The sequence below is a fragment of the Rhinopithecus roxellana genome, chromosome 3 (genome assembly GCF_007565055.1).
Source record: "Rhinopithecus roxellana isolate Shanxi Qingling chromosome 3, ASM756505v1, whole genome shotgun sequence".
NCBI classification, from domain to species: Eukaryota; Metazoa; Chordata; class Mammalia; order Primates; family Cercopithecidae; genus Rhinopithecus; species Rhinopithecus roxellana.
In genome coordinates this window covers 21,890,521-21,917,242 of record NC_044551.1, presented here as the reverse complement: position 1 = coordinate 21,917,242, position 26,722 = coordinate 21,890,521, and the positions used below count along the sequence as shown (strand labels likewise).

General features: G+C 40.8%; 1 protein-coding gene across 3 annotated transcripts in view; it reads right to left on the bottom strand.

Annotated features, from left to right (window-relative positions):
* Nucleotides 1-26,722, bottom strand: part of ADCY2 (adenylate cyclase 2) — a 431,918-nt gene that overhangs the window by 309,531 nt on the left and 95,665 nt on the right. For all 3 annotated transcript variants that reach the window (XM_010378289.2, XM_010378287.2, XM_010378288.2), the window contains exon 3: nt 91-252. In XM_010378289.2, coding sequence (XP_010376591.1) covers nt 91-252 — 162 coding nt within the window. The remainder of the gene's footprint in view (nt 1-90; nt 253-26,722) is intronic.

Genomic DNA, 26,722 nt, shown 5'->3' with positions numbered 1-26,722 from the left:
TACACACACCCTGAATGGGCCAGCAGCACCTGCCTCAACCCCTGGTGGGATGTGGAAAGTCATTCTCCAAGGATGTGGAGGTGCACTCACCTGCCAGACCAGGTGCTCCTTGCCTCCCGGCGTTGCAGACAGGCAGACGCTAAGCACGATGGTGTGGGAGGAGGAGGTGAGGACACTCGCAATGATGGCGTCTCGCATGTTGAAGGGCAGCATGGTGTACACCACGAAGATGATGAAGAGGAAGAATGATACCTATGGGCAGAGAAGAAGAACAATGAGAGTCACCAAATATTCTAGTTTCTAAGAGCCTTCTGTTTCCATCCCATTAAAGGCTGCATAGAACAGCATGAGACATGTTCATTTAAGAAATAATCTATGGACAAAATAGGGCAGTCGATGCAAATAAGTTCACTGGATTACAATAACAGACTAATCGTTGTGATGGAGAAAAGTTTGTTTTCAAAATTTTGGGACTTCACTTTGGTATCCAAACCACTCCATGAGTATGGAGGCAAAGCTGGTTCTAAACTATCAGGGTTCTGTATCTTTACTTTAGAACATGCACTGAGGATTCTTGAAGTGATCTGCCAAACTGCAAAGGGAGACCCATGGAGGAGGGACAGGCATCATCGGGGATGGGCGGGGACAGGGTGGAGACCCATGGAGGAGGGAGAGGTGTCATCAAGGGGAGTTAGTAAAAGCAGATGCTGAGAGCACAGGTATGTAACAAACAAAACAGTCTGCGGATGGCTCAGTTGCCATGGAACTCAGTGTGGCAATTCCTGAAGAAGTTAAACACACACAGTGGTTCCACTCCTGTGTATATTTCCAAAAGAATTGAAAACAGGTACTGAAACAGATACATGTACACCCATTTCATAACAGCATTTTCCTAGCAACCTCAAGGTAGAAACGCAAATGTTCATCACACGATGAATAAACAACATGTGGTAGATCCACACAATGGAAAATTATTCGGCCTTAACATGGGGTAAGGTGACAATTCATGCCACCATACAGAGGAACCTCGAAAACATGCTAAGTGAACAAAATCTGGTCAAAAGACCTCATAGTGTATGAATCCATTTACATCAAATATCCAGAATAAGTAAACCCATAGGGATGGAAAGCAGATTGGGGGTTGCCAGGAGCTGGGGGAAGGGGACTGGGTGGGGAATGGAGAGTAGCTGCTGACTACACGCACAGTTTTCTTCAGGGATGATGAAAAATTCTCTAAAACTAGATTAGGTATTGGTTGCACAACATTGGGAATATCACCTTAAATTGGGTAATTTATGTTGTGTGAATTTCAGCTCAATCAAAACAATCAACATGAAACCTCTCAAAGAAATGTTTGGCATGAAAAAGAAAATGGTTTAGTAGGTAACAAAAAAAAAAAGATCATTTTTATCATAAAAGGAGCAGAGAGAGAAGAACATCAAAAAGGATGAAAGGTGAAAAATCCAGTTGGAAGGGACCGAGGTCAGGGAAATAGGGAACGGGACATGTGGCCAGCTTCCCACGCATCTCTTGACTCCATGCAGAAGGGAAGCTAAGGAAAGTGTGCCCCATTTTCACAGTGTGACCTGTGTCACCTGAAGGGGACGCTCAGGCGCTGCACAGCTGGAAGGATGTGGTGCAATCACGCCAGCGCTTCTGGTACCAAGTCTGGATGTGAGCTCCTGAGAAGAATGTGGGCAATGAGCCGGGCTCCCGACGGAGTTAAAGGGGGAAGCCTGGGAGAACACCGGGCTTCTTCTCTCCTGGGAATCTGCACCACGTATTACAACCTGAAAAGAACCATCTGTCACCACTTCACTATTCCAGGGTGGTGTCTGATCAGCTGTATTTGTGTAATTGTCATACACAAAAGAGCACAGGAAAGATTAAGGAGACATAGCCTAAAAATAAACGTGGGTCCTCAAAAGGCCCTCTTCGGTTTGGCACTCCACGCTTTTTGGAACAGACTTGCTGAATGAATGCTTGTTAAGGCACTCCAACCTGAAGAAGCATTCATTCTGCAAGCCTGTGTGAAGCTCCTGTGAATGCAGCCAGGTTCTGAAGGTGGAGGGCGCAGGACAGAACCCCGGCTCTCAGGGGCCTCAGGGCCCAGCAGACGAGACAGTCATGCATGCAGCTGTCATCTCATAGTCTGTGTCCTGAGAGAAGGGCACCTGCTCTCACTGTGAGGAGATGACCAGGTGGACGCTGAAGCACCTTCTCTAATTCTTGTGAGTCCAGCCGTCTCGGGACGACAGCCAGGAGAAACCCACTGTGAGTGGGAAAAATGACCCGGAATCCTCATCAGGAAGCCCAGATTGGGCATGAACCATCTGCTTCATGCCCCCGTCTCCTCCCATTCAATCTATATTTAAAAGGGCCCTCAGGCCAAAAATTGTGGGGGAACACATTGCCATAGCAATATTTTTTTTCTGGTAAATATTTTTTCTTTCACCTCTTTAAAAATAAAGGCTCTGAAGGTTTTTTCAGTAAAGCATTATTATTTAGCATCATATGCATTCTACTTGTTCCATTCCATATTTGGGACGTGAAACCAAGGCAAAAACTACTGTCTTAGACCGTTTGTGTATAAAAATGCAAAGTTTGGCTAGGAAGACACATCAGGCATGCCTTTGGAGGGACTTGTAGTAAGGGATGCTTTATCTACACAGGCAGGCTGGGGCACCTCCCTCACTTCATCTTCCCAAGGAAGGAATATGCATGAATTCTAGCCCCAAAATTATCTTCCAAAACTACTGATAGCTAGCACCAGCACTCACTGGAAGTTTGCTGTGCAGATCCCTTCCCAGATCGCCAGCAAGTCTGACTGAGAACCACTGAGCTATCAGAAAAGTTTCTTTAGGAATGGGAAAATCAATTGTTGTGTATTTATAGCTTATTGAGCAAATGAAATTTACTTTGGAATCTCTGTATTGCCCTCCCAGTTTACAGAAAGTATGTTCGATTAAGATACTGTTTTTTCTACACATAACATTTATGTAAAATCTTATATCCCATAACGGGTATTAAATGAATAATTTCAGGTACCAGAGTTGACAATTACAAAAGAGAACCTCTCTTTTGTGATGACATATTTGCTTCTATGCAAAAACCTTTAGCATTTCTTTAAAATTATCACTTTTGAGTAGCTTAATTTCAGATAACTTTAACATTCTAATACCATCTCCATTAAAATATACTTCTGCAAATATTTTGAGCCTTGAAATGGAAGTCTGTGGAAGGCTTATCCACAATAACCAAATGAAACACAGATCTTCAGTTTTCTGAACACAGGAGCCCCTGTTAAGTATTCTTCATGAGATGGCAAAATTAATTTTCAAGGGTCAATTGTGCAAATTGCATTAAATCAAATCAGAGGTTTTAGTGGTAGCATTTCAGGAGTTTGGCTAGTGGCACCTGGGGAGTGTGCGGCAGGTGGGACAGTGAGGAAGAAAGTCAACTGCAGCTTTGAGTCTCACAGGGAGAATGTTCTTCACTCCTTATTAATCCCAAAGAGTTCTCATTTTTTTAAGCCTGCTTTCCAATGCAACTTCAAACAGGGCCATATGTAAAACTAAAATGGATTTGGCACATGTAAAGAATGTGTGGGTAAAAAGCTCCAGCGAGTTGAATGCTATCTCTTGGGTTTCCATGTTACCATGGGGACATTTCCCATGGCTGAGATTCCCCTTAGATGTACCTCTGTCCAGAGGGTAGAGGGCAGAGCCAGAGATCTCATTCCTGTGATCTTGCACAGAAACCCCAAGTTTGCCCAAGAGCTGAGGCGTCCGCACTCATTCCAATAAAACAGTTTCAAGTGTGTCTCTCAACTCCAGCTCCACACCTGCCTTTTGCAAGACATGCCTATTTTCCTACATATCTTCCACTTGCATCTCAAGCTTCACAAGTTTCAAATCAACAAAGAGCTTCTTTATGTTCTTAAACCTGTTTGTCTTGCAGGATAACTCAAGTCTGCCCATGATGGCTCTGTCTCCAATAACCCAGGTGCAAATCCTTAAAAGTCACCTTTGAAAATTCTCTCCTCACACCCACACTCAAAAACAGGGTCTTCTCATTTTAGGATTCCAGACCAGTGGGTTGTCCTGTCTGTCTGCTTCTCTCCATCCTGAACTCACTGAGCTGGTTCCTGGCATTTCTGTTTGTTAGGAAATACGATTTTATACTCTTTCCCTCTATGCCCTGCTGTCAAAACAAGGGAAGCAGAGTGTATACCCTTCCTCCTTCATGTCCATTCCATGCCTTTCTCCAAGCCTTGGGTAACCATCAGGACTCTTTACAAAAAACCATCGCTTTCTTCTTTCTGGTCATGTAATGTAATTGCATTTCACTGTTGTCATTTCAGTTAGGTGAGAGGCGAGTGGAAACTTTAAAAGCTCATGCACTGTTAGCCATGTCCTCTTCTCTCCCTGGCAACCATGGAAACATGGAGTTGAGGCTTCTCCCAGTCTAGGCCCCCACGTGAGCAGCAGAGTCTCTCAGCCGACCTACACAAACCTGTGTTCACGCGAGTGGTTGACAAACCTTTGTGACGTTAAGCCCTGAATTCCTAAGCACAGTTCAGCTGGTCCTGACTGATCCCAAGCTTACAGAAACACACATGCACACTCATGGGATGTCTCACTGATGTCATATTTATAATAATTGGGTGCTTTTATATATAATACCCTGCAATTTGCATTTTGTTCAACTAACTATATATCACGGGCCTCTTTCCAGGTCTATAATCACAAATATATTATTTACTTTTTACTAGCTGCAAAGTGTTCCATGGCAATGGGTACATCATCTTTGACTCTAGTATTTCCCCACTGATGCTCTCCCTGCTGGCAGGATGTGTGCCCTTGTCTAACTGCTACAGCAATGCTCCTTCAGTTCCTCCTTGCTCCAACACCATTCTCTCTCTAATCCAGAGAGCATTCTACCACCAGATTCACGATTCTGAATGCACAGGTCTCATGTGTTTCTTCCTTGGATGAAAATCTCCTGTAGCTTGCCTCATACCACCTGCACGAAATGGAAAATCCTCCCCTGCCTCCACCCACACCCTCTAGTCTTTTTCATTCTCTTTACTTATTCAGAGCATTTACAGTCCCCATTTATCTGTTAATTTTCTCCCCTAACATGGGTAAGCATAGTGACAAAACCAGGAAGTTGATTCACTCATAGCCAAGACCCCAATGCCCAGGACAGTACCTCACATATGGCAGATGCTTCACGAATATTTGCTGTCTGCAGGAAAGACTATTATGCATCCTAATATGAACCAAGCCATAACCACCTCATTAGCATCTACTCACCAAATGCTTCTCTAAAAACATTCCAACATCCTCCTTGTTCCAACTGGACTCGCCATTAGCTATAGACATGTTAATTTTCAAATTACCATTTCTCTATTTAGTAGATCAATTACATTGAATCACTCAACTGGACAGACACTTGTCAGATGCCTGTGGCAGGCAACAGCAGATACTGGGTTGAATCAGGAGCAGCCTCAGCTTGGGCAGTCCCTGTTCTCAGCCTAGAGAAGCTGGCCCCTTGCAAATCCCCCACTCAATTCTCTTGACTCAGCACTTCTGTTCCTGCCTATCCCAAAACACAAGATCTTCCAAAGAAGGCCAATTTTGAAGAGTTTGATACAATGAAAACTCACTAAGCAAGGAGAACATGAACACTGTCACCACTTTTTCATGAAGAAAGCTCTTTTGTGGAACCAAGTTCAAGCTCATCTTCTTTCTGGAGGGTGGGCATAACCCCCCCGCTCGGTGAGTGTGCAGGAAGAGCTCCTTGTGCTAATGAGATTCTGAGCTGGATTTTTTAAGAGGCAGTATCATAGTTGTGCAGTCAAACAATGGTGGAGTGGAAGGGACCATTTAATCCATCTCTTCCAAGGCAGGCTGCAGAAAGCATAGGACTTGGAAGATGAGCTGTTTCGATGATTTCATGGCTTCTTCAGAGCATGCGTCAAGTGCATTAGCTTCTTGAGGCTGCTGTAACAAATTACCACAAAGTGGGTGGCTTTAAACAACAAAAAAAGTTTCTGTCACAGTTGGGAGGCTAAAAATTTGAAATCAAGGTATCAGCAGGGTTGGTTCCCCCCGGAGGCTCTAAGGAAGAATCTATTGCAGATTCTGGTGGCTCCCAGCAATCCTGAGCAACCTCTGATCACTCTGCTGCCATCTTACCTGGCCTTGCTCCCATGTGTCTGTGCCTCTGCACAGCATTCTCTTCTCCCTGTATCTCTGTCCAAATTTCCCTCTTGCCATAAAGACCCCAGTCATTGAATTTGAGACTGACCCTAAATCCATCATGACTTCATCTTAACCTGATGACATCTGCAAAGACCCTATTTTCAAATAAGGTCACACGCACAAGTACTGCAGGCTAGGACTTCAATATATCTTTCTTGGAGAACATAATCCGACCCGTAACATCAGGTTTATGCTGTAATCAAACCATGGTTTAGATCTCAAGGATTTTCTGCCCACTTCACATCCCATGTTCCATTCCTGAGTCAGACATGAAAGGCAAGTGTCTATAATATCAAGGCTACTTACAATTTATAAATCCAAACTAATTTGATAGAAATATTCTACTTTTACTTTTTGGACATAAAATTACTATGAAAATGGAGAAGAGTTGAGGTACAGCTTAAGCAAAGGTAGACCAGGCTCATGGATAGGTCCTAACTTGATTCTACACACATCAGGTCTATCAGGGTTCCACTCTATCTCTGGCCTCTGCTTCAAGGCCCATGGACTTTCACAGTGTGGCTCAGTCTTTCTTTCAGAGTGCAATGACAGGCCAAAATATTCCCAAACATGCCAATCAGAGATTAAAAGATGAAGCTTCTGGTTTTCTCTTTCAAATGGCTCTCAACTCTAATATACAAATAGAGTGTTGCCATTTGTTACATTCTCCCCTGGAATGTATAAACAAGCAGAATCATCAGCAAGCTCATCAAGATTAGGTACAGAAAGAAAGCACAGTGGTTCTGTGGAGAACACACCATCAGAGAACTCTTTCCTATTTTTGTTAGGCTAGTAAATTAAAGGAAATAATATCTCAGTGAACATAATGTATTTTATAACCAAAGGCAGAGCAATTAAAATCATTTTTCTCTCCAAAAAATCTAAGAAATTAGAAATACCATAGTATTTACAGTAGTAACTTAGTTTTTAAAGACACAGATTTTACCAAAAACCAGAAGAATTATACTTTCCAACAATAGTACTGGGGTATCGTTCTTAAACATTGTATCTAATTGTTGTTGCAGAATACAACCAGAAATGCCAAAATTTAGTAAATATTGTCTGAGGAAATTTAGAATTTTTAAATACATTAATCTAATTGAGCATTCTTAATGGTAAGTTCCATCAGGCCTCTCAGCCCAAGCCAAGCCATCACATCCCCTGTGACTTGACTTGCATGTATATGCCCAGATGGCCTGAAGTAACTGAAGAATCACAAAATAAGCGAAAATGCCCTGCCCCACATTAACTGATGACATTCCACCACAAAAGAAGTGAAAATGGCCGGTCCTTGCCCTAAGTGATGACACTACCTTGTGAAAGTCCTTTTCCAGGCTCATCCTGGCTCAAAAACTCCCCAACTGAGTACCTTGTGACCCCTACTCCTGCCCGCCAGAGAAAACCCCCCTTTGACTGTAATTTTCCTTTACCTACCCAAATCCTATAAAACAGCCCCACCCTTATCTCCCTTCACTGACTCTCTTTTCGGACTCAGCCCACCTGCACCCAGGTGATTAAAAAGCTTTATTGCTCACACCAAAGCCTGTTTGGTGGTCTCTTCACATGGATGCACATGACAAACTCTAAGTTCAAAGTAATGTTCTCTCATTGGACGTCATCTATATCTCAAAGAATTGATGACTTTGATACCATTTACTAATTAGGAACATGGTTTAAATTTTCTGGAAACATAAGTAGAAAGCTGTATAGTAGAAATGTACTTTAACATTTTCGATAACCAAATCTGCAAAATAATAAATACATTTTCACCTAGATGATTATTTTCTTATCTTGTTCCTTGATAATACTTCACACAAGGATTACTCTGAGTCACAAACATGTTTTTTATACAAACATCACAAACTGTGTAAAGGCATCTTCTGTTTAATGAGGGGAACCTCATTCATCCCAATGTCTAATGCTAAACTGTCCACTGGCTCAGCTCTAAGGTCTAACTCCTAATTCCCACATTCATATACTATAGTGGATTACACAGACTTTATGACCAAATTGTTGTTAATATTATTTACAGGAAGACATGATATAGAGACTCTAGATTATCAAAACAGGCATGGAGTATGTGGATGCAGTTTTCACAAGGGATATTTTATGCCCCAACTCCAATGAATCTCTGTCCTTCGTGTACTCTCTCCCATCTCATTTAATGAAACCCCTAGTCCCCAAACCTAGGAAGTGTTCTTAATAATTTTCTCTTCCTCATTCTTTCCATCCCTACAAAAACATCCAGAGCCCATCTACTCCCTCCTGCCTGTGGTTACAACATCATCCAAATCACATGATCATCCCTGGATTCCTGCAACAGCATCCAAATGGCCTTTCTTACACCAGTGTCCCCTAGAATGAATTTTACGCACAGAAGTCAAAGCAATATTTTAAAAAGTTAAATCTGGTAACAGTAATCCTCCTCTGTTTATAGCCTTCTGATGGTTTTCTTTTCTTTTCTTTTCTTTTTTGATGGAGTCATGCTCTGTCACCCAGGATGGAGTGCAGTGACGTGATCTTGGTTCACTGCAACCTCCATCTTCCAGGTTCAAACAATTCTCCTGCCTTAGCTTCCTGAATAGCTGGGATTACAGGTGTGCACCACCATGCCCAGCTACTGTTTGTATGTTTAGTAGAGACGGAGTTTCACCAGACTGGTCTTGAACTCCTGGCCTCAAGTAATCCACCCACCTCAGCCTCCCAAAGTGCTGGGATTACAGGTGTGAGCCACAGCGCCTGGCCCCTCCAATGATTTTCTGTAACACTTAGAATAAATTTAAAGTCCTTATAATGCCAATAAGGCATTATCTCTCATGATCTAGTCCTGGTGCTATCTCCAGTCGCGCATCCTATCAACTCCCATCACCGCCATGTTCATACTCCCTCCACACAGGCCCTCCTGATGGGCCCTGAGGAACCACAAGGCCTTTGCAATGGTTTTTTTCTGCCCCAAAGTCCTTCCCCAAATCTTTCCTTGGCTGGCTGTTTCCTGTCATTCAAGCCTTACCACTCAATTGTCACCTCCCCAGAGAGAATCCCCTGATCTCCCTATCTAAAAAAACCTTTCGTTTTCTTTCTTGCTAATCACACTACAGTTTGTTTTTTTTTTTTTTTTTTTTTTTTTTTTTTTTTTTTTTTTTTTTTTTTTTTTTGAGACAGAGTCTTACTCTGTCGCCCAGGCTGGAGTGCAGTTCTGTGATCTCAGCTCACTGCAGCCTCCGCCTCCCGGGTTAAAACAATTCTCCTGCCTCAGCCTCCTGAGTAGCTGGGACTACAGGTGCGCACCACCACACCCAGCTAATTTTTTGTATTTTTAGTAGAGATGGGGTTTCACCATGTTGGCCAGGATGGTCTCGATCTCCTGACCTCGTGATCTGCCTGTCTCAGCCTCCCAAAGTGCAGGGATTACAGGCGTGAGCCACCACGCCCGGCCCCTACATTCTTTATATCATTATTGCAATTAGAATGTTTATTTCTACATTTTTAATTTTTTAATATTTTTGAAATTTTGTATCTTCTGTCTTCCTCCATACATATGCAGGCTCTATGGGGACAAGGACACTGTTGGGATGTGTCCCTGCATCTGCAAATTCTACACAGCACCTAAAAAACCTCAACGCAGATTTGCTGAAAGAAGGAAGGAAACACCTCAAGTGTAGTAATACTTGAAAGTTATGAGCAGGGAAGCCCCAAGGAGGCTGACTAAGCAGAGGCAGGTTCTCAGCGACGTGGAAGTCCAGGGCATGTGTCGGGTGCTGCACACATGTGTTAATTCCCTAGTGCCTCAGGCAGCACCTCAATGACAGTCTTTATCCCTGCTCATCTTAACCTCTCTTCAGTAACAGTATCATAACTCTTCATATCATATTCTTCACTAAAAGATCCACACACACTAAAAGTAAGTAAAACCACCTTAGAACAAGTAATGAAAATTAAATAAACTCCTTTGCATCCACCATATGTTCTGTACATGTGTTAACCTGGGTGTCATGACTTTTAGCTGGACAGATGCACCGTCTGCCCTTTTCTCCCAGTTCATTGAGAGAGTGGGAGGTACCAGCATCCTCAACACTTCCCATGATTTCCTGGAACAACAATGACCCTGCATCCCATTTGATTTTGTGGAGCTCAAGATCTTTGTTAACACCAAGTATGGTGCTTGGGCCCTAGCCTAGTCATGCCTGGGAGCTTGTTAGGAATACACTCTCTTGGACCCCACCCTAAATTGACTGAATCAGACTCTATGGTAACCCTGCTTCCCAGGTGCTGTGCCTGTGACCCACACCGCTCCAAAGGGTTGTCAGTGAGTCCCGTGATCAGAGTTACTCTTGCTGTAGTGACAGCCACTGCAGGGGAGTTTCCAGTATTCCAACCAGATACATAGGACAAGGATCATGCATTCCGCTCTGCCATGCAGTTCTACTCAAGGTCTGGTGCTAAATAAATGTTGACTAAATCAATGAATCAGTGAACTAGGAAGAATGATTATGCATCTTTTAACTTGGTTATTCGTTTCTATTTCTTGACACCTCCAAACCAAGCTGATGTTAAAATAAAAACCATTGAAAGAATATATATTCCTTTAAATTTCATTTCTACTTAATAAGAAAAAGGACCACACCAATAATTACAGAGGACATGAGACTCTGGCCTTTTTCAGACCTTCTCTGTGGCATCATTACCCCATTCTGCTGCTTCTGTTTTACTGATGGAGAGCTCGTTTCAGAAAAGGTAACCGAACTGTCCGTTTGCGTCACCAAATAATAACTCTTATTCAATACCTGACCATTTTAAGTAGAATGCCATCTTTCTTACTGTGAAAAGCATAATTGGAAATTCTTGGAAATTCACTTTATACTATTCAATACAATCTTTTATGATCAGGAACATGTTGATGACTAGATTGTAAAAAAGATTCTATCTTTCCCATACAGTTAGCTTAGGCTTAGAATATCAACTCTATAGAATGTGAAAATATTTCTTTAAATGTTATATTATTAAGCAAAAGAATACATATTATGTTCTTTTGATGGAAAGCCAGGGCTTCAAAAGAGTAATGATCAAATCATGAATCACTGGGTAGCTTTCATTCTTCTTCTGAAAATGTTATTCAGAGTTAGAGAGATTGATGATGGAATCAGAGGTAAAACAATAACTTTCACTGTGCTTTTTAAAATTTAAAATAGGTAGGAGGTATGTCATACATTTTTAAAAGCTTGAGAAAAAGAATAGTAGGATATAACACTAAAAAAAATCGGTGTCCTGAGGGAATGCAGACAGCTGACTGTCTTCTCCAGCTCTCTATCTGTTCTGAACCCTCAGTCTCTACGCTGGGCAGAAGGACGGTGGCTGTGGATTCCGGCCCCATTCCTCCTCCTCTTCTCCTAATCCTGATTCCTTCTTTTGCTGTGAATATCCATGTACTATATATGTCATCTTCCCTCTCCATTCACCATGCATGCATTTATTTATTCACCAGTACAGATTTTAACTCTACAATATACAGGCATTTTCTTAGCTATTACTGGTAACACAAGGACCCTGCTCTCAAGATCTCTGAAGTTTCCCAGAGTGAAGCCTTATTTCCAAGCTTGTCCATTTATTTTCTGTACCTTCTTTTTTTCCCTCACACAGACATTACAACTTCAGGATCTCTCTGAAAGCCTAATTTGTTTAGTTAAAGTCTGCAAACTTTCTGCCAATAATTAACAAACAACTGTCTTATGACTGAATGTGGGCTCTCATCTCCATCTTCATAGTTAAAGCAAACTCCATTCCTTGGGCCTGGAATAACAGTGCACTGTTCCCACGCAGTACTCCTGTGTCCCCCAGTACCTATTCAGATTGTGAAAGACTTCTTTTGGAGGGGGTTCTCTTGGCCAACACGAGGATGAAAACACAACGGTCTCCTCCTTGCACTGTCCTCAGTTTCCTAACGTAGAAGATGTGGTGGAATGCCTGATCAGCCCACAGTTCTTTCTCCTTCCTCACCCGGCCATGGAACCCGGCGGGTGGAGTGTGCTCCTCACCCACCTGAGTGTGGACCTGGCTGTGTGACTCACACTGAGTCACACAATATGGGAGGCAGTGATACCTTGCCAGTTCAGAACTGAGGCTTTCAGAGGCCTCAATCCATATTTCTGCCAGCCCTCATGGAGCACTGACTTCCCACAATGAGGCAGTTGTGGTCCAGAAAGTTGCATTTCTTCAACTGAGTCCTGGGTTAGAGACACATGGAGCAGATCTGGACCCAAACCAAATTCCGGAGTTCATCCTCCCTGCTGAGCTTGTGGAGAAGGTGAAAAGAGATCAGACAAACTCAGCCAACCGGAAGACTAGTGAGTGTGAAATATGAAATAAATTATATTGCTGTAGCCACTGAGATTTGCGGCTTGTTATTCAGCATTATTTATCAGAGCAGAGACCTAACTAATACAACAACTTTTGTCAGAAGTAAGGTGCCACTGTAACATAAACCTGAAAACTGGTAATTATGCCAGTGACTGGCTAAAAAGGATTCAGGCAAAATGTCAATCCATTGGAAAAATAATTGGTAAACACAGCTTCTAAGATAGCCATTTACCAATAACGCTCAGGCATACCAAGCTCCTTGAATTGTATGATCAAGTTTTTAGAAACATCAGAAGAAGAACTGAAAAAAGTGAAATATTACACAAATATCTCTCAGTACATAGAAAAAAATGTGTCAACCTGAAAATATTTTATAAGTAGGCTTTACTGGCAAGTTTTTTTTTTTTTTTTTTTTTAATTTTACAACTGGGAAAAACAAGGTACTGAGGGGTTAAGTAGTCGCCCAAAGTCATAAGACAACATAGAAAGAGGCCATGATCTGCTGAAGTGAAACATTATTCCTACATAATCCCCGAAGGTTAATGGAATACTATGAGGTAAGCTCCCTCAGCACACGGGGTATTCACGTTGTTCAAAATACAAACAACCTTGAGAATCTATCCGCCCTAACAAAAACACCTCGTTCCAACACCAGGAGGTCCTTTTCCTTAAAAATTACCTTTCTCATCAAATGCAAAGAAAGAAAGTTTATTTGGAAGCAACCAGGTAAGGTAATGTTTATCAGAAAGGGACTCCTTCTTATTTTTTCTAGTTAGATAATTAGGAGAAAATAATGTACCTTTTGATGATTTTTTTAATCATTTATTTCAGAAGGTAGTAAATAACTTTCTACCCTAGGTTTTTACAAAAGTGGCTCTGTTACCATTTTCATCCCTCCCTGGCTCCCCTTCGATGTGCACCAGCAGAACACAAGCCCTCCCGCATGTGAAGAAATCCCCACGCCTCTAACTTGGCATGTAGACATCAGTCAAGAACATGGCAGGCGGATCACGAGGTCAGGAGATTGAGACCATCCTGGCTAACATGGTGAAACCCCGTCTCTACTAAAAAAAAAAAAAAAAAATACAAAAATTAGCCAGGCATGGTGGCAGGCGCCTGTAGTCCCAGCTACTCGGGAGGCTGAGGCAGGAGAATGGCGTGAACCCGGGAGGCGGAGCTTGCAGTGAGCCCAGATTGCACCACTGCACTCCAGCCTTGGCGACAGAGCGAGACTCCGTCAAAAAAAAAAAAAAAAAAAAGAACAACGCATCACATATTTACCCCTTTCTATCGCAATTATTCCAACTTCACTTTCATTAGTATTCAGATTCAACTTATACAATACCCTGCCAATAAATCAAGGATTTATTCTGAGCCCACATGTTCAAAGAAAAAGTTACAGCACTTAGGTAGCTAGTATTATAAAACAATACACTTGGACTTAGGATTTACTTAAATAGCAATACACTGATGAGTCCATCAAAACAATTAATCAATCAAATATCACAGTGCCCTGGCTTTTCTTAAACCACTTTTTTTTCTTGGGGAATGGTAACCATGGCCTTCATTTTTACTTATTTTTCTTTTCCTGTTCAAATGCCAGCTGTTTCATCCTACTGTCAAGGACTGGGGATAAGGGAATCTTTGCTGCTTGTTTGTCCAGTATATAATAACATAAGTGTTGTATGTATGAGGGTTTTTAACTTTTAAATCACTGGCCTATATATAAAAACATATAAAAATAGTCTGCATATTTTATATGTAAAAACTAGTTACACATTTTTGAAGGTATATGATCTTTTTTTAACTTCATTTTTGGCATTCTTCCAACTGTTTACACACTTTGTTGAGTGTTTGGCACCATGCTGGGCTGCATCTATGGCTAACAGACTATGCCATTGGCAAATACTACCTTATTTCTCTTTATGTAAAGGAAAATAGTGATGTGTGAAACAATTTGGAAAGTAAGTGATCACGCCCTCAATAACAGGTGGGCTTTGTAGAATAAATGGTGTCCTGGTAAATTGCTTTGAATTATACCATCTCAGAAGTGGGGAGGGGGGGAAAGATAAGGTCTTCATAAAAAAAAAATAAAATGTTATATAAAAGGGCTTTTATTTATATTCACTGTTTTGGTCCTTATGAATATTCATGTCCATATTCTTTTGAAACATTAAATTTATTTAATCTGAAAGGCCAGCACTTCAGATGAGAAAAGCTCATGCAGGGAAAATGAGTGAATTATTCATCTAAAAACAAATATTGTTTTGGGACTCCGTTTTATACTTGTGTATTCAACAACGACATAAATCAGCATCTAGTGGAGCAGTGTATTGCAGAATGGGTTCTTACTGCAAAAAGACCCTCCACGTTCTAAATGTCTTTGTTTGCTTTTCTCCTTACTGAAAGAGGACAATCTCAATAGAAAGGATGCATATCCGTGAGCTATGAATACGAATTATTTTAGCATCTGCGTTGGCTCAGTGGGGCTTTCTTGAATTACATAACATCTTCCTGCACAGTCCTCGGCTCCAACCCATCAGGGGGATGGTCGCCTGAATCCTTGTGCTCTCCCCTGCATGTTCATGCCAATGGGGCCTCTAATGAGCAAGTCTACTGCCCGACAATAATTAAAGCTCCACTGCCTAGTGCACCAGCAGCTCCCTCGCATTTCTATGGGACTCCATGGTTTCCACAGGATGTGGTCTTTCTAAGCCTTATTTACACCCAGGATTAAGTTTCAGGGTTATATCACCCTTACGACATGCACCATGCTATTTAAAACAATGAGATTCCATCACTGCTATCATGAAAACCAATAAAAACTACACACCTTAACAGGCTTTGTATTACTTTAAAATCACTCCAGGCCAGGCACGGTGGCTCACACCTGTAATCCTAGCACTTTGGGAGGCCAAGGTAGAAGAACTGCTTGAGCTCAGGTGTTTGAGACCAGCCTGGGTAACATGGTGGAACCTCATCTCTACACAATATACAAAAATCAGCCACAGAAAGGCATGGTGGCATGCACCTGTGGTCCCAGTTACTCGGGAGCCTGCGGTGGGAGGATCATTTGTGCCTGGGAGGTTGAGGCTGCAGTAAGCTGTGACAGTGCCACTGCATTCCATTCCAGCCTGGGTGACTAAATGAGAGCCTGTCTTAAAAAAATAAATAAATAAACCCTCTCTTCTTCTGAATGCAGTAGCATAATTTAAATAATAATAGTAATAATAAGGCTGCAATTTTCAGTCAGGCATGGCGGCTCACACCTGTAGTCCCAGCACTTTGGGAGGTCCAGACAGGCAGATCTTTTGAGCCCAGAAGTTCAAGCCCAGCCTAGGAAACACAGTTAAACCCCGTCTTTGCAACGAGCCAAGATCGCACCACTGCACTGCAGCCCAGGCAACAGAGCAAGACCCTGTCAGAAAGAAGAGAAGAGAAGAGAGAAGAGAGGAGAGAAGAGAAAAAGAAAGCAAGCAAGAAAGAGAAAGAAAGAAAACACTTCAAAGATAAGCAGGCATGGTATTTCTTGCTGAACAGTGTTTATTTTTAAGGTGATAACGACTTTGCTATTACCCAAATATTAATAGGTGCATATAAATTCCTGCCTTCGTAGGCATTATGTTCCAGAGTCCAATGTTAACTAGAGAAATGGGAAAATTTCACACTGCATATTTTCACAATTCTATCCCTTTTAAAAGGCAGATGTTGAAAATAGACTCAATTGGTTTTATCAAAAGAATACTGTATTCTAGATTCCGTAACATTTGATATTTGGGTTTGCATTTGAGTCCATTTCATGTTTTTTGTTTGTTTGTTTCTGGTTCATATGGGATTTTGTCTCTGTCATTTCACAAACAGGTTCTCCATTTAAGAGCTAGCCATGAGCACACATTTAACCCACACCCGAAACAACATGAAGCTCTAGGAGTTGGAATGCCTTCGGCTGATACTGTTTCTGGAAGCCCACTAGGTGTTTTTCTCAATCCCAGAAGCCAGGGCAGCTGAAATAGCTCTTCAAATAAGATCACACCTACATCAGGAGCATAGCCAAAACCTCAGTGAAATGGGCCTTTCACTGATTGCTTTCTGTGGCGGTAAACTCCCGCAAAGGAAAAACCCAGCACAGTGAGCGGGTATGTCTGCTGCTCTCAAAAAAGCCTGTGCTTTCCTGCATTCTGTTTTCTCTCCTTGAAATGCCACCCCTGCCTTCTTTTTAAAAAGTAGTTAAATGATGTTAAAGACTTGTCTTTGACTGTGGGTTGAACCAGGTGTCTATGCAGTGTGCTCTTGTGGCATGAGTGCCCGCATGCACACTGGCACTGATCTCTACTATCGAAACACTTTTCCATTTCACCACAGCTGTGTGGGCCATGCTTTCTTCCTCTCTATGTTAATAGTCATTGACACAGCTGACGTAACTGTGTGATAGTCCTATGAGTTATTTAATGGATAAGAAAACAGAATCGAGAGGTGAAGCACCTTGTCCAAGTCCCCCCAATGGCAGGCGGTAGCATGTGGGTCAAAACCTGGGAGTCTGGCAGCTTTCTTGCCTCTATGCTCAGCCTAAAACTCACCTGCAGTTATTAAACTGACACGACTTTAGGATGAAGCCTGTCTTACTTAAAAAGTTCAAATATATTAATAATCATCTGAAAGAGTGCACAGAAGTAGGAGTGCAAGCCACTGGTTTCTCATTGTCACTTCTACTTATAAACATTCACCTCTGCCTCTGTTGTCATGCACTTGAATGGCCAACTGTTTTAATATCTAATTCACCGCATACTTCTCAGGCACTTCTCAAATCTTGAGAGTGTTAAGAACAATGAAAAGCACTTATATGAGACTGACATGAATTCAGGGGAAATCAAGGAACAAATACGCTGGGTAAAGATGAAGTCCAGTGAGATCAGACATCATTTCATTTCTTCATTCATTAAACCATATTTATCTAGCACCTTCTGTGTGCCCAGCTCTGCACTCCCTGCTGGCTAACAGGGGGAGCAAAGGAAAACGAGTCTCAATCTCATGGAGCTGGGGCTGCAGTAGGCACTAGACAAATAGCTCTGACAAAGGCACAGGAGTTGCAGATTATCTGCAGGACATGCCACAGGAACTCGGAAGGGCAACAGCTTTATCATATTATATCAATACTGTATCAATACAACTGCCTCAGGAAGAACTTTCTGGGGAGAGGAACGATGCCTGCAAAGCCTGGTGCTGGAGATCCTTCACATGGAACGATTTTGCTCTGCTGATATCCATGGACACTGGGTGATTTTACTCATGTCAAGCACAGTATTGGGAAAAGCTAGAGTAGTATTAGGGTCATTCACACTTTTCCTGAAAAGCTTCAAAGGAGCTGCTAGAAAAATGTATGGGTGAATTATCCTGGAAGAGAAGTGTAAAACCATGAATTCACAGAACATGAGCATTCCATTAACCAGTCTTTAATGAACATATATTTGAATGACCCCCAAAGTTAATTTCCTTTGTTGTTGAGCCCATCTCTTTCTCTTGGTACCATCGGGCGTCAGGACCAAGAGATAAGCCCAGAAGCACAGAAGAGGGCCTTGTGATGCTGAGGAAACTGGCAGTCCGAAGCCTGCCTCTCTGTCCCGGGCCACGATGGGAGTAAGTCAAGGTGACGAAGGCAGTGTGAGACGACGGATGCCTTCTCTTCTCTCTGCACCAGAGGGGTTTGGTCATCACTGGCTGACAAAAGTGCCCATATCAGGGGCTGCTCCCTGGCCTCATATGTGGGAAACAGCCTCTAATGCTGCCCTGCCTTAATTTGGGGACTGCCACCAAGTAAATAGCATAGTGTGCTTAGGCAGAGGGCGAACACAGTCCCACTTGCATTTGGTGTATGTGGTTTTCATCAGGGATCACATCCTTTTTTCTGATCATCATTGCATCTTTGAAGAAGTGTGAATGTAAACACTGCTCTGTAATCACAAGGCACACATCAGGACCAGAGAGCGGCTTTTAATTCATCCACCAGCCTAGTTCCTTCTCCAGGGTACAGCGTGGTTGTGTCTGGTTTCTTTCCCAGATAGATCAGCCATGTTGAAAGTCTCCCATTGATTGTGAATAGTAATTCCCCAGCTTAGGAAAGAGACTCTCTGCGTCTTGGTGAAGGAACCATTTAGTGTGATGCCTGGGTGTTGCAATGACAAGGGTGTGGGTCCTCCTGTTAGTGGACCTAACCTGAGGGCAGGTGGAAGAAGCAAAGAATCCACTGATCCTGCAGGCTCCCTGCCTGGTGGAAGCCCCTTGGACTTCCAGGCCAACCAAGACTGAAGGTGGACTCAAGGCCAAGTGAGTCCCCTCTCTTCAGAAGTCTCCACCCACTTCCCCTGCAACATTCTTTTTCCTTTGCAACATAACTTGAAGTTACTAGGGTGGAAAAATCTCATTCTTTCTTTTTTTGAATGGATATGAGTAAACATCTACTCCTATGTCACTATCATTCCTCATGGTCTTTCACCTGCTGAGTTTCCTAAAAATTATTACTGAATTTTTATTCTATATTGAAACTAAACTTCTTCTCAAGCCAGATGACACCATTTAAAAATGTAACTAAAAAATGTCAAAAAAAAAAAAAAAGCTGACATTGAAAAAGATCCATGATTGTAATTGAAAAGCATCAATATCTTAATAATTTCTTTTGTTGAATAACTTACCATCTTATGGCTCCAGGCTGTTAATCTTTAGAAATCCTCCTGCATGTTTAAGTGTTTCCATCGAGCTTATGCTGTGCATGCATGCATAGGACCTCTAAGGAAAGCAGCCACGTTTGACTTTGGCTTCTGCATTCCTCTTGCTTCACATGGAAGCATAGAATAGAATAAGCACTAAACAAAACATCTTGTCAACAGCCTCAACAGGAAGTCCAATGAAGGAAAAAAATGTAGACTTAACAACAAAAAAAACTTTTATTTAAATTGTAGCTGTTACTTGCGAACAGAAAAAGATGTTGAAAGCCGTCCTTAAAAACACACATAAAGACGTTTTCAGAAACCCTACACCATCATTCCAACTGTGAAATTGCTTGACGAACTTAGAATGCTTACCCACTTCAGAGACACAGTTCTCCCTGCTGATGAAGCTTGTGTTGATCATTTTCAAAGAATGCTTTTTCATCGCAGACCTAAATCAAGAACTTCTGCAAGGATCCTAGTTTCTTTAAGGGGAAGAATATTTAAGTAGGAGCTAGGTGTGTGGAGTGACCTTACTCCAGGGTGCCATGTTTTTCCAGTCACTTTCTATGGCCACAGGTAAGAAATACATATGTAAATATTTATTAGAAATAACTACATTCCATTCAGTCCTCTTGTTTCCAGAGTGTCCTCCTGAGCCTGACAATTTCTCAGACTTTCCTCGTTTTTGATGACCTTGACAGTTGTGAGGAACACTAATAAGGTATTTTGTAGAATATTCCTCTACTGAAAGTTGTCCGGTGTGTTTTTCTCCTGATTTTACTGGGATTTTGTGTTTGAGGGAGAAAGCCTACCCGGGTAAAGTACCATTCTCATCACATCATAGCACAGGGACACACTGTCAACATGAGTTTTTGCTGTTGATGTTGACCTTGGCTAATGGGCTAAGGTAATGCTTGTCAGATTTCTCCTCTGTAAATTACCCTTTCTCCCCTCACTTTCCATTGTACTCTTTGGCAGTAAGTTACCCAGTGAAGCCCATACTTAAGGAGTGAGCGATTCTGCTCTCCTTCCTTAAAAACAGAGTATCTACATGAATTATTTGGAATTCTTCTGCAGGAAAGAGTTGACTATTCTCCTCATTTATCTATTTAATCACTTGTCTATTTCAGTGTGGACTCATGATTATAATCCAGTGGTATTCAAATACTTCCAGCTTTGATTTTCCTTGGAGAAATGGCTGATTCTAGGACTGGGGCAAGAAACATCCAACATCAGCTGTGAGCCTCTTATAGTGCAAGTAAGTGCGTAAAAACAAACACAGATAACCCCACAATAATGAGGCATGTGAAAAGACCAAAACATAGGAGACAACTGAACGTTCTTCTTTGTTAGCCTTCCGGAATCACTTTGAGTCTCTTGTAAAAAGCATAGAGTTAAGTTTTATTTTATACGTCTTTTTTTTTTCCTCTTATAAGTGAGTTAAGCCCATTTACATTCAGTGATATGACTGAAAGTTTCCAACTTGGCCATGCAGTTTATCTTGATTTTACTGTGTATATAGTATTGTATTTACTGTGTTTTTTCTCTATATGGGCAGTTTTCTTTGCTTTTTCATTATATTTATTTGTAGTTAGAATATATATTTTGTATTTTGTAGTGGTAACATTATATATATATATATATATCCACCCACATATATGTACTTCTTTAGTGTTCTGTTCCTAAGTAGGTATGTATTATTTGCTTTGTTCGCTTTAAATTATATCCTTTGACTCCCATTTATTACTTAAGCAACAATGAAAGAACTCACTTTATTTTTCTTCTCTCTTTTCCTCTCAGTTTTAACCTTTTATTTAAGTGTGGCATCAAAACACAAAAGTACAAAATTTCTAACTGCACAGGATGATGGATTTTACAAAGTGAACACAGTTGTATAATCAGGACCTAGAAACAAAATATCTCAAGCATTCCAGAAACCTGTCCTTTTTCCCCTCTACCACTCGGCTGGGCGCAGTGGCTCACGCCTGTAATCCCAGCACTTTGGGAGGCCGAGACGGGTGGATCACAAGGTCAAGAGATTGAGACCATCCTGGCCAACATGGTGAAACCCCATCTCTACTGAAAATGCAAAAATTAGCCAGGCGTGGTGACATGTGCTGGTAGTCCCAGCTACTCGGGAGGCTGACGCAGTAGAATTGCTTGAACCTGTGAGGTGGACGTTACAGTGAGCTGAGATCATGCCACTGCACTCTAGCCTGGAGACAAAGTGAGACTCCATCTCAAAAACAACAGTAACAACAATAAAACAACATCAACAACAACAAAAAACACTCTGCTTTCAAACACCATGGATAATTTTGGCTGTTTTTAAGATTTACATGAATGGACTCATATCACACATACCCTTTTATGCTTGGCTTTTTCTGGTCAACATTATACTTGTGAGATTCATCCATGTCTTTGAATGTAATCATTATGGTTGCTTCATTCTCATCACTGTCTAGCATCCCATTGTATAAATATAGCACACTTTATTTAATTGTTCTGCTAGTGGACATGTAGGTAGTTTTCTAATTTAAACTACTACCACAGTGCTGCTGTGAACATTGTTGTACATACCTTTGATGAAAATATTTTAACAATTATGTTGAATATAAACTGAGGAATGAAATTGCTGTGCAGTAGTCTGTGTACATGTGAACTATAGTAGATACTAATTTACAGTTTTTCAAGTAGTTGAGCCAATTAACATTATCAAAAGCATTGTATAATAGTTTTACTTACTCTACAGCCTTGTCATTACTACTCCCATTTATGAGTTTGATTATCTCTATATTTTCAGAAATTATAACATTTACATATACCGTTCTCCCACACTTGTCTCTACTTTCATTTTACTCTCAGATCTACAGAGTATCCATAACGTTTGAAAAGAAATAATATTGTCCTTACTATTATTGTTGTTTTTGTTTTACAAAATGAAGGTGTCCTAGAAAACACTGTGAATGTTCACCTATGCTTCCAGTCTCAATGAATACACTGCAGAATTCACAATATTCACTTGTTCAGTGGACATCCTGAGTCCTTTAGTCTATGCTTTTCAGCCATTTCTTCTTAGATAAATCTGGTCCTTCAGGCTGGTGCTACTCAAAGTGTTGTCTACAGACTGGTAACTGGTTAAATAAAGAAACTTGTGCCAAATTAAATAAATTATTTCATTAAGAACATTGTTCAGTGCAGTCAACTCTTTTTTTTCTGTGCAATTTCTTCCTAATTCCACTCGGGCATGGTTTCCCTATCTGGCTCTGCTGGTAGCTTGTAAGTGAAAGTTTATTTCTCAACATAAAAATTACGTAGGTGCTTGCTAATTTCTCTCTCCTCATTATGGATGAATTATGAATGACTTTTGGATGCTTTAATTTGCTCTCCTTATTGACGTAATTTTTTTGGAGGGATGTGTGAAAAAATTTAGATTATGAGGCCGCCTCAACTAGATATTACTGACACTAGAATACTGAAACTGGAAACTGTAATTTCCTGTTTTTATTCCCAAATGGTTAGCTAACACGTTTTTTGAAGGCTCAAATTAATTTCCCACTGATTTGAAATGACACATTTATACTTGAAACTATTTCTGTTCCAGCTATCCATTTTTATTCTTTTAATTATAACCTTTATACATTTTAATATCACAAAAAATTCAAGTAATTCTCTACAGATCTGCTTTATATAAGTGCCCTGGTTATTCTTGTTTGTGTCTCTTCCACATTGTTAGTGACATGAGATTAATCTTCCCATACTTACATGTGTATTTTGGTTGAGAGGGCCTTCAATTGAGAGACTGAAGATGGGAAATTTGATACTTTTTGAAGAACATTGCATCTTCATAAGTGGGAATGTGCTTTATCTTTGGACACACTAATAGCTTCTCTTATGGCATTCCTTCAAGTTTTATAGTTTTCTGCACGAAATTCTGAACAATACAAATGTATTTGGAAAATTAATAAATTTCTCTCTATATAAATATAAATTTATTATATTTATAAATATTAATATAAATTTATTATATTTATAAATATTAATATAAATTTCTCTCTATATAAATATATAGACCTGAGTCTATATATTTAAGGATCAATTAAGTACCTGAGAAAATTGACCTAAAATGATTAATGCCAGGGAAATTCTGATCATTGCTTATGTTTATTCTTAGATATATTATTGCTGATATATTCATATAATATATTCCTAGATATATTATTAATGTAAGTAAAGTTACTCCCCCGTTATATTTGCTAACTTTTTGTTCCTTATATATTGGAAAGTACTTAAGCTTCACACAGGAACTCCTAACATAATTAATCTCTCCATTAATGCTAGTGCTTTTCAACTGAGTCTCTGGTTTATCAGAAGCTAATACTAAAAATGACTAAAATTTACAGAAGGCATACTCTCTGCTAACTATTGTAAAATAGTAATCTTATGGGCAGTATCCAATTTATTTTAACAACAAACTTGTGAAGGACATGGTACTAATATTCTCAATTGAAAAATTAAATATTAATGCTTAGAGAGGTTAAGTAACCTGGCCAAAATCATTCAACTATTATATATCAAGGTTAATGTGTAATAGCCACAATTAGTGATCATTCTTTCTAATCCTTTCTGTATACTTTCATTTTTCTCCTTGTTCAACCAGCTTGGTTAAATACAGCGTTATCCAACAGAATTAGGAGCACACATCCTCTTTGGTCTTCATCTTAATGATAATTCCTCCAATGTTACATTCCTAAGAATTCGGAGTTAGCAATTTTTATTAAAATGCTGTTGTTGTATAAACATTTTATAAAGTGTATAGGAAATTTCCTTTTGATTTTTTATCTTGCTAAGAATTTCTCCCCTATAAATTAGAGTGGATTTATCGGAACTATTTTTCGGCATGCCTTTTTGCATGGTATGTCGTTTGCCTTCAAAACCAAATATTTAATGAAAATCATAAGTCTTAGACAACCTCTGATAGTTCTAATCTTTGGTTCTTATGTTTTAAACAGGCCATTCACACTTTAATCTTGGACTATGCAGCAGCAACAACCACCTTCAGTGCTCTCCTAGGAGAACTGCACGTACAATGGGTTACTTTGCAGAGAAAGAACACGCATGTATTGGTAGGCGTGAAAGAAAATTATTTTTATAAATTCAGTCATCTTCTACGTGATTACTCCTTTTTCTAAAATGACTGAAAACTTTCCACTGACTGGCTAAATAATTCATTGAAAGTGCCTCCAAATCTATTTCTAAATTTAAGAAATGAAAAGTATTTCACAAACTATTTTTAGATAAGGATGTCAAAATGTTCAGATTTAGCATACTCGCATAACGTTCCAGAGGGAAAAAAAGGTACAGTAGGATTGTTCCAGGTTTACTTGTAATGAGACCAATTGCATTGGAAATAAAACACTATTTAAGAAGAAACTTTTATTACCAACAGATGAAATAACTTAGTCTCCTCAAGAATAAAAGCAATTCATAAATACACTCATTTTAGGTCATTTTGTGTAAAAATAACTATCCTCCTTTGCAAATAGATTTAGATTCATTTTCTGGGAACAAAACAAATTTCTGATACTAAGGTCTGTTATTCTTCTGCAATAATATCCCCTTTTATGCTTATAGCACTAATTTCCAAATCTGATTAATTTATCCTATCTTAAGAGTTCATGGTAGCAGACTAGAGTCTTCCAAACAAAAGAGCTTGATGATGTAATGAAGCTCGAGATTCCTGACACAGAGATACAGGCATTTCCTGGCACACAAAGAACGAGGGCACAAGTTCCCACGAAGCCAATTTTAACTCCTTTTCTTTAGGGCATATTTGTGAGTGAAGCCAGATGCAGGACATGTAGGTGAGGCACAGGGGTGATAAAGGCTCACATACATGTGTAGGCACCTAAACATGGGCTAACAGACTAGACCGCACCAAAGATAGTCACCAGGATATTAAATATGGGTTTGCCTGAGTTTTGTTTTATCTTTGAAATAGGGAAGATTTGAGCAAGAAATGGTAAAAGCAAAGTGGCAGCAGAGATGAGGAACAGCTAGACAATTCCCCAGATGGGTGTGGCCAAGCCTCAGGTGCAGCCACTGGCACTTCCACCACATGGCGGCTGGTCCAGTGTTCTCTCAGACAAGCCTGGTTTAGAAGGATGGGGCCAACAGCTACAACACCTTTTCCACTGTCTAAAGTTTAGTCAAAGCTACAAGTTCAACTAATCCAAATGAAGTCTGTTTCTTTCTTTTACTTGTTCTTCATACCTTGTTGAATTCTGTTACTTGACACCTTGGTAGGTCTCAAGGCAATCACACTTTGCTGGAAACCTACAAGGGCATCACCAAGTCCTTACTGTGACATTAAAATGGAGCTGAGAGTTTCTGCCTCCGTAATCATTAACACTAATTAAAGAGTTCACCCCCATTAGCCTTGAGCCCTCACCATCTGCCAAGCCTGGAGGAGCCCTTGGAAACAGAATCCAGACCTTGCTCACTAGGATGGGTTAAAGATGGTGAAATTTGAGCACATGTAAGAAGTACCCAGCTCCATTTTGAATAACAGGGAAAACACTACAAGAAGCACAATGTCCCATGCAAAGACTTCAAAGTAGAATGCAGTGTGTGTGGAGGGAGGGACAGCATCAAGTTGAGAGCAGAGAGAGGAAAGGCCAAAGCACCTGCAGATTCATGAGCTTCAGCAAGAAGTTCAGAATTGATCAGGGGCATGAGGAGCTACAGAAGGGTTCCAAGAAGGGGGCAGGATTTGATCATACTGGAGTTTTAGTAAGATTACCTGCCCTGTGGGTTGCAAAGGCTTGAGCTGGAGGCAGGGCAACACCGGGAAGCTGGTGATTCCCATGGATGGGTGGACCAACTGGAAAAAAGCACCTGAGGGCTGCCAGCAAAGCAGGGTACATCTCAGCACTAGAGCTCAGCACCATCTTGTGCCTCTCCTTACTGGGGGCCCCTGTCTGCACATATTTGACTGCTGAGGCACAACCAAGCCTACACTGCACAGAGCAGGAGGGACCTGGGGACCTTTCCTCTCTGCAGCTCGGCTTTTCCAGAGGCTCCTCCTCTGGTTTCCACCTGGACAGGGAAGAGAGTGCTATAGGGCTGGATGCTGGGTTTATGGACCTGGGCCAGGGGTACAGACTTGCACTTATTTGACTCAGTTTCCTTTCTGCCTCAACCTGCCTTCCCATAGGCCAGGGATGCTAGAGATGGAAGACTTCCTCTTTTGCTCAGGATGAATCAGCAACAATTGGTGTATCTCAGAGCAGTTGTTGTATCCCATGATTGAACTCCTGAAGCTCCCAGCTCCACCATCTCTCCGTCACTTTCTATGTATGGTCCTATCTCTCTCCACTGAGAAAACAGAAGATA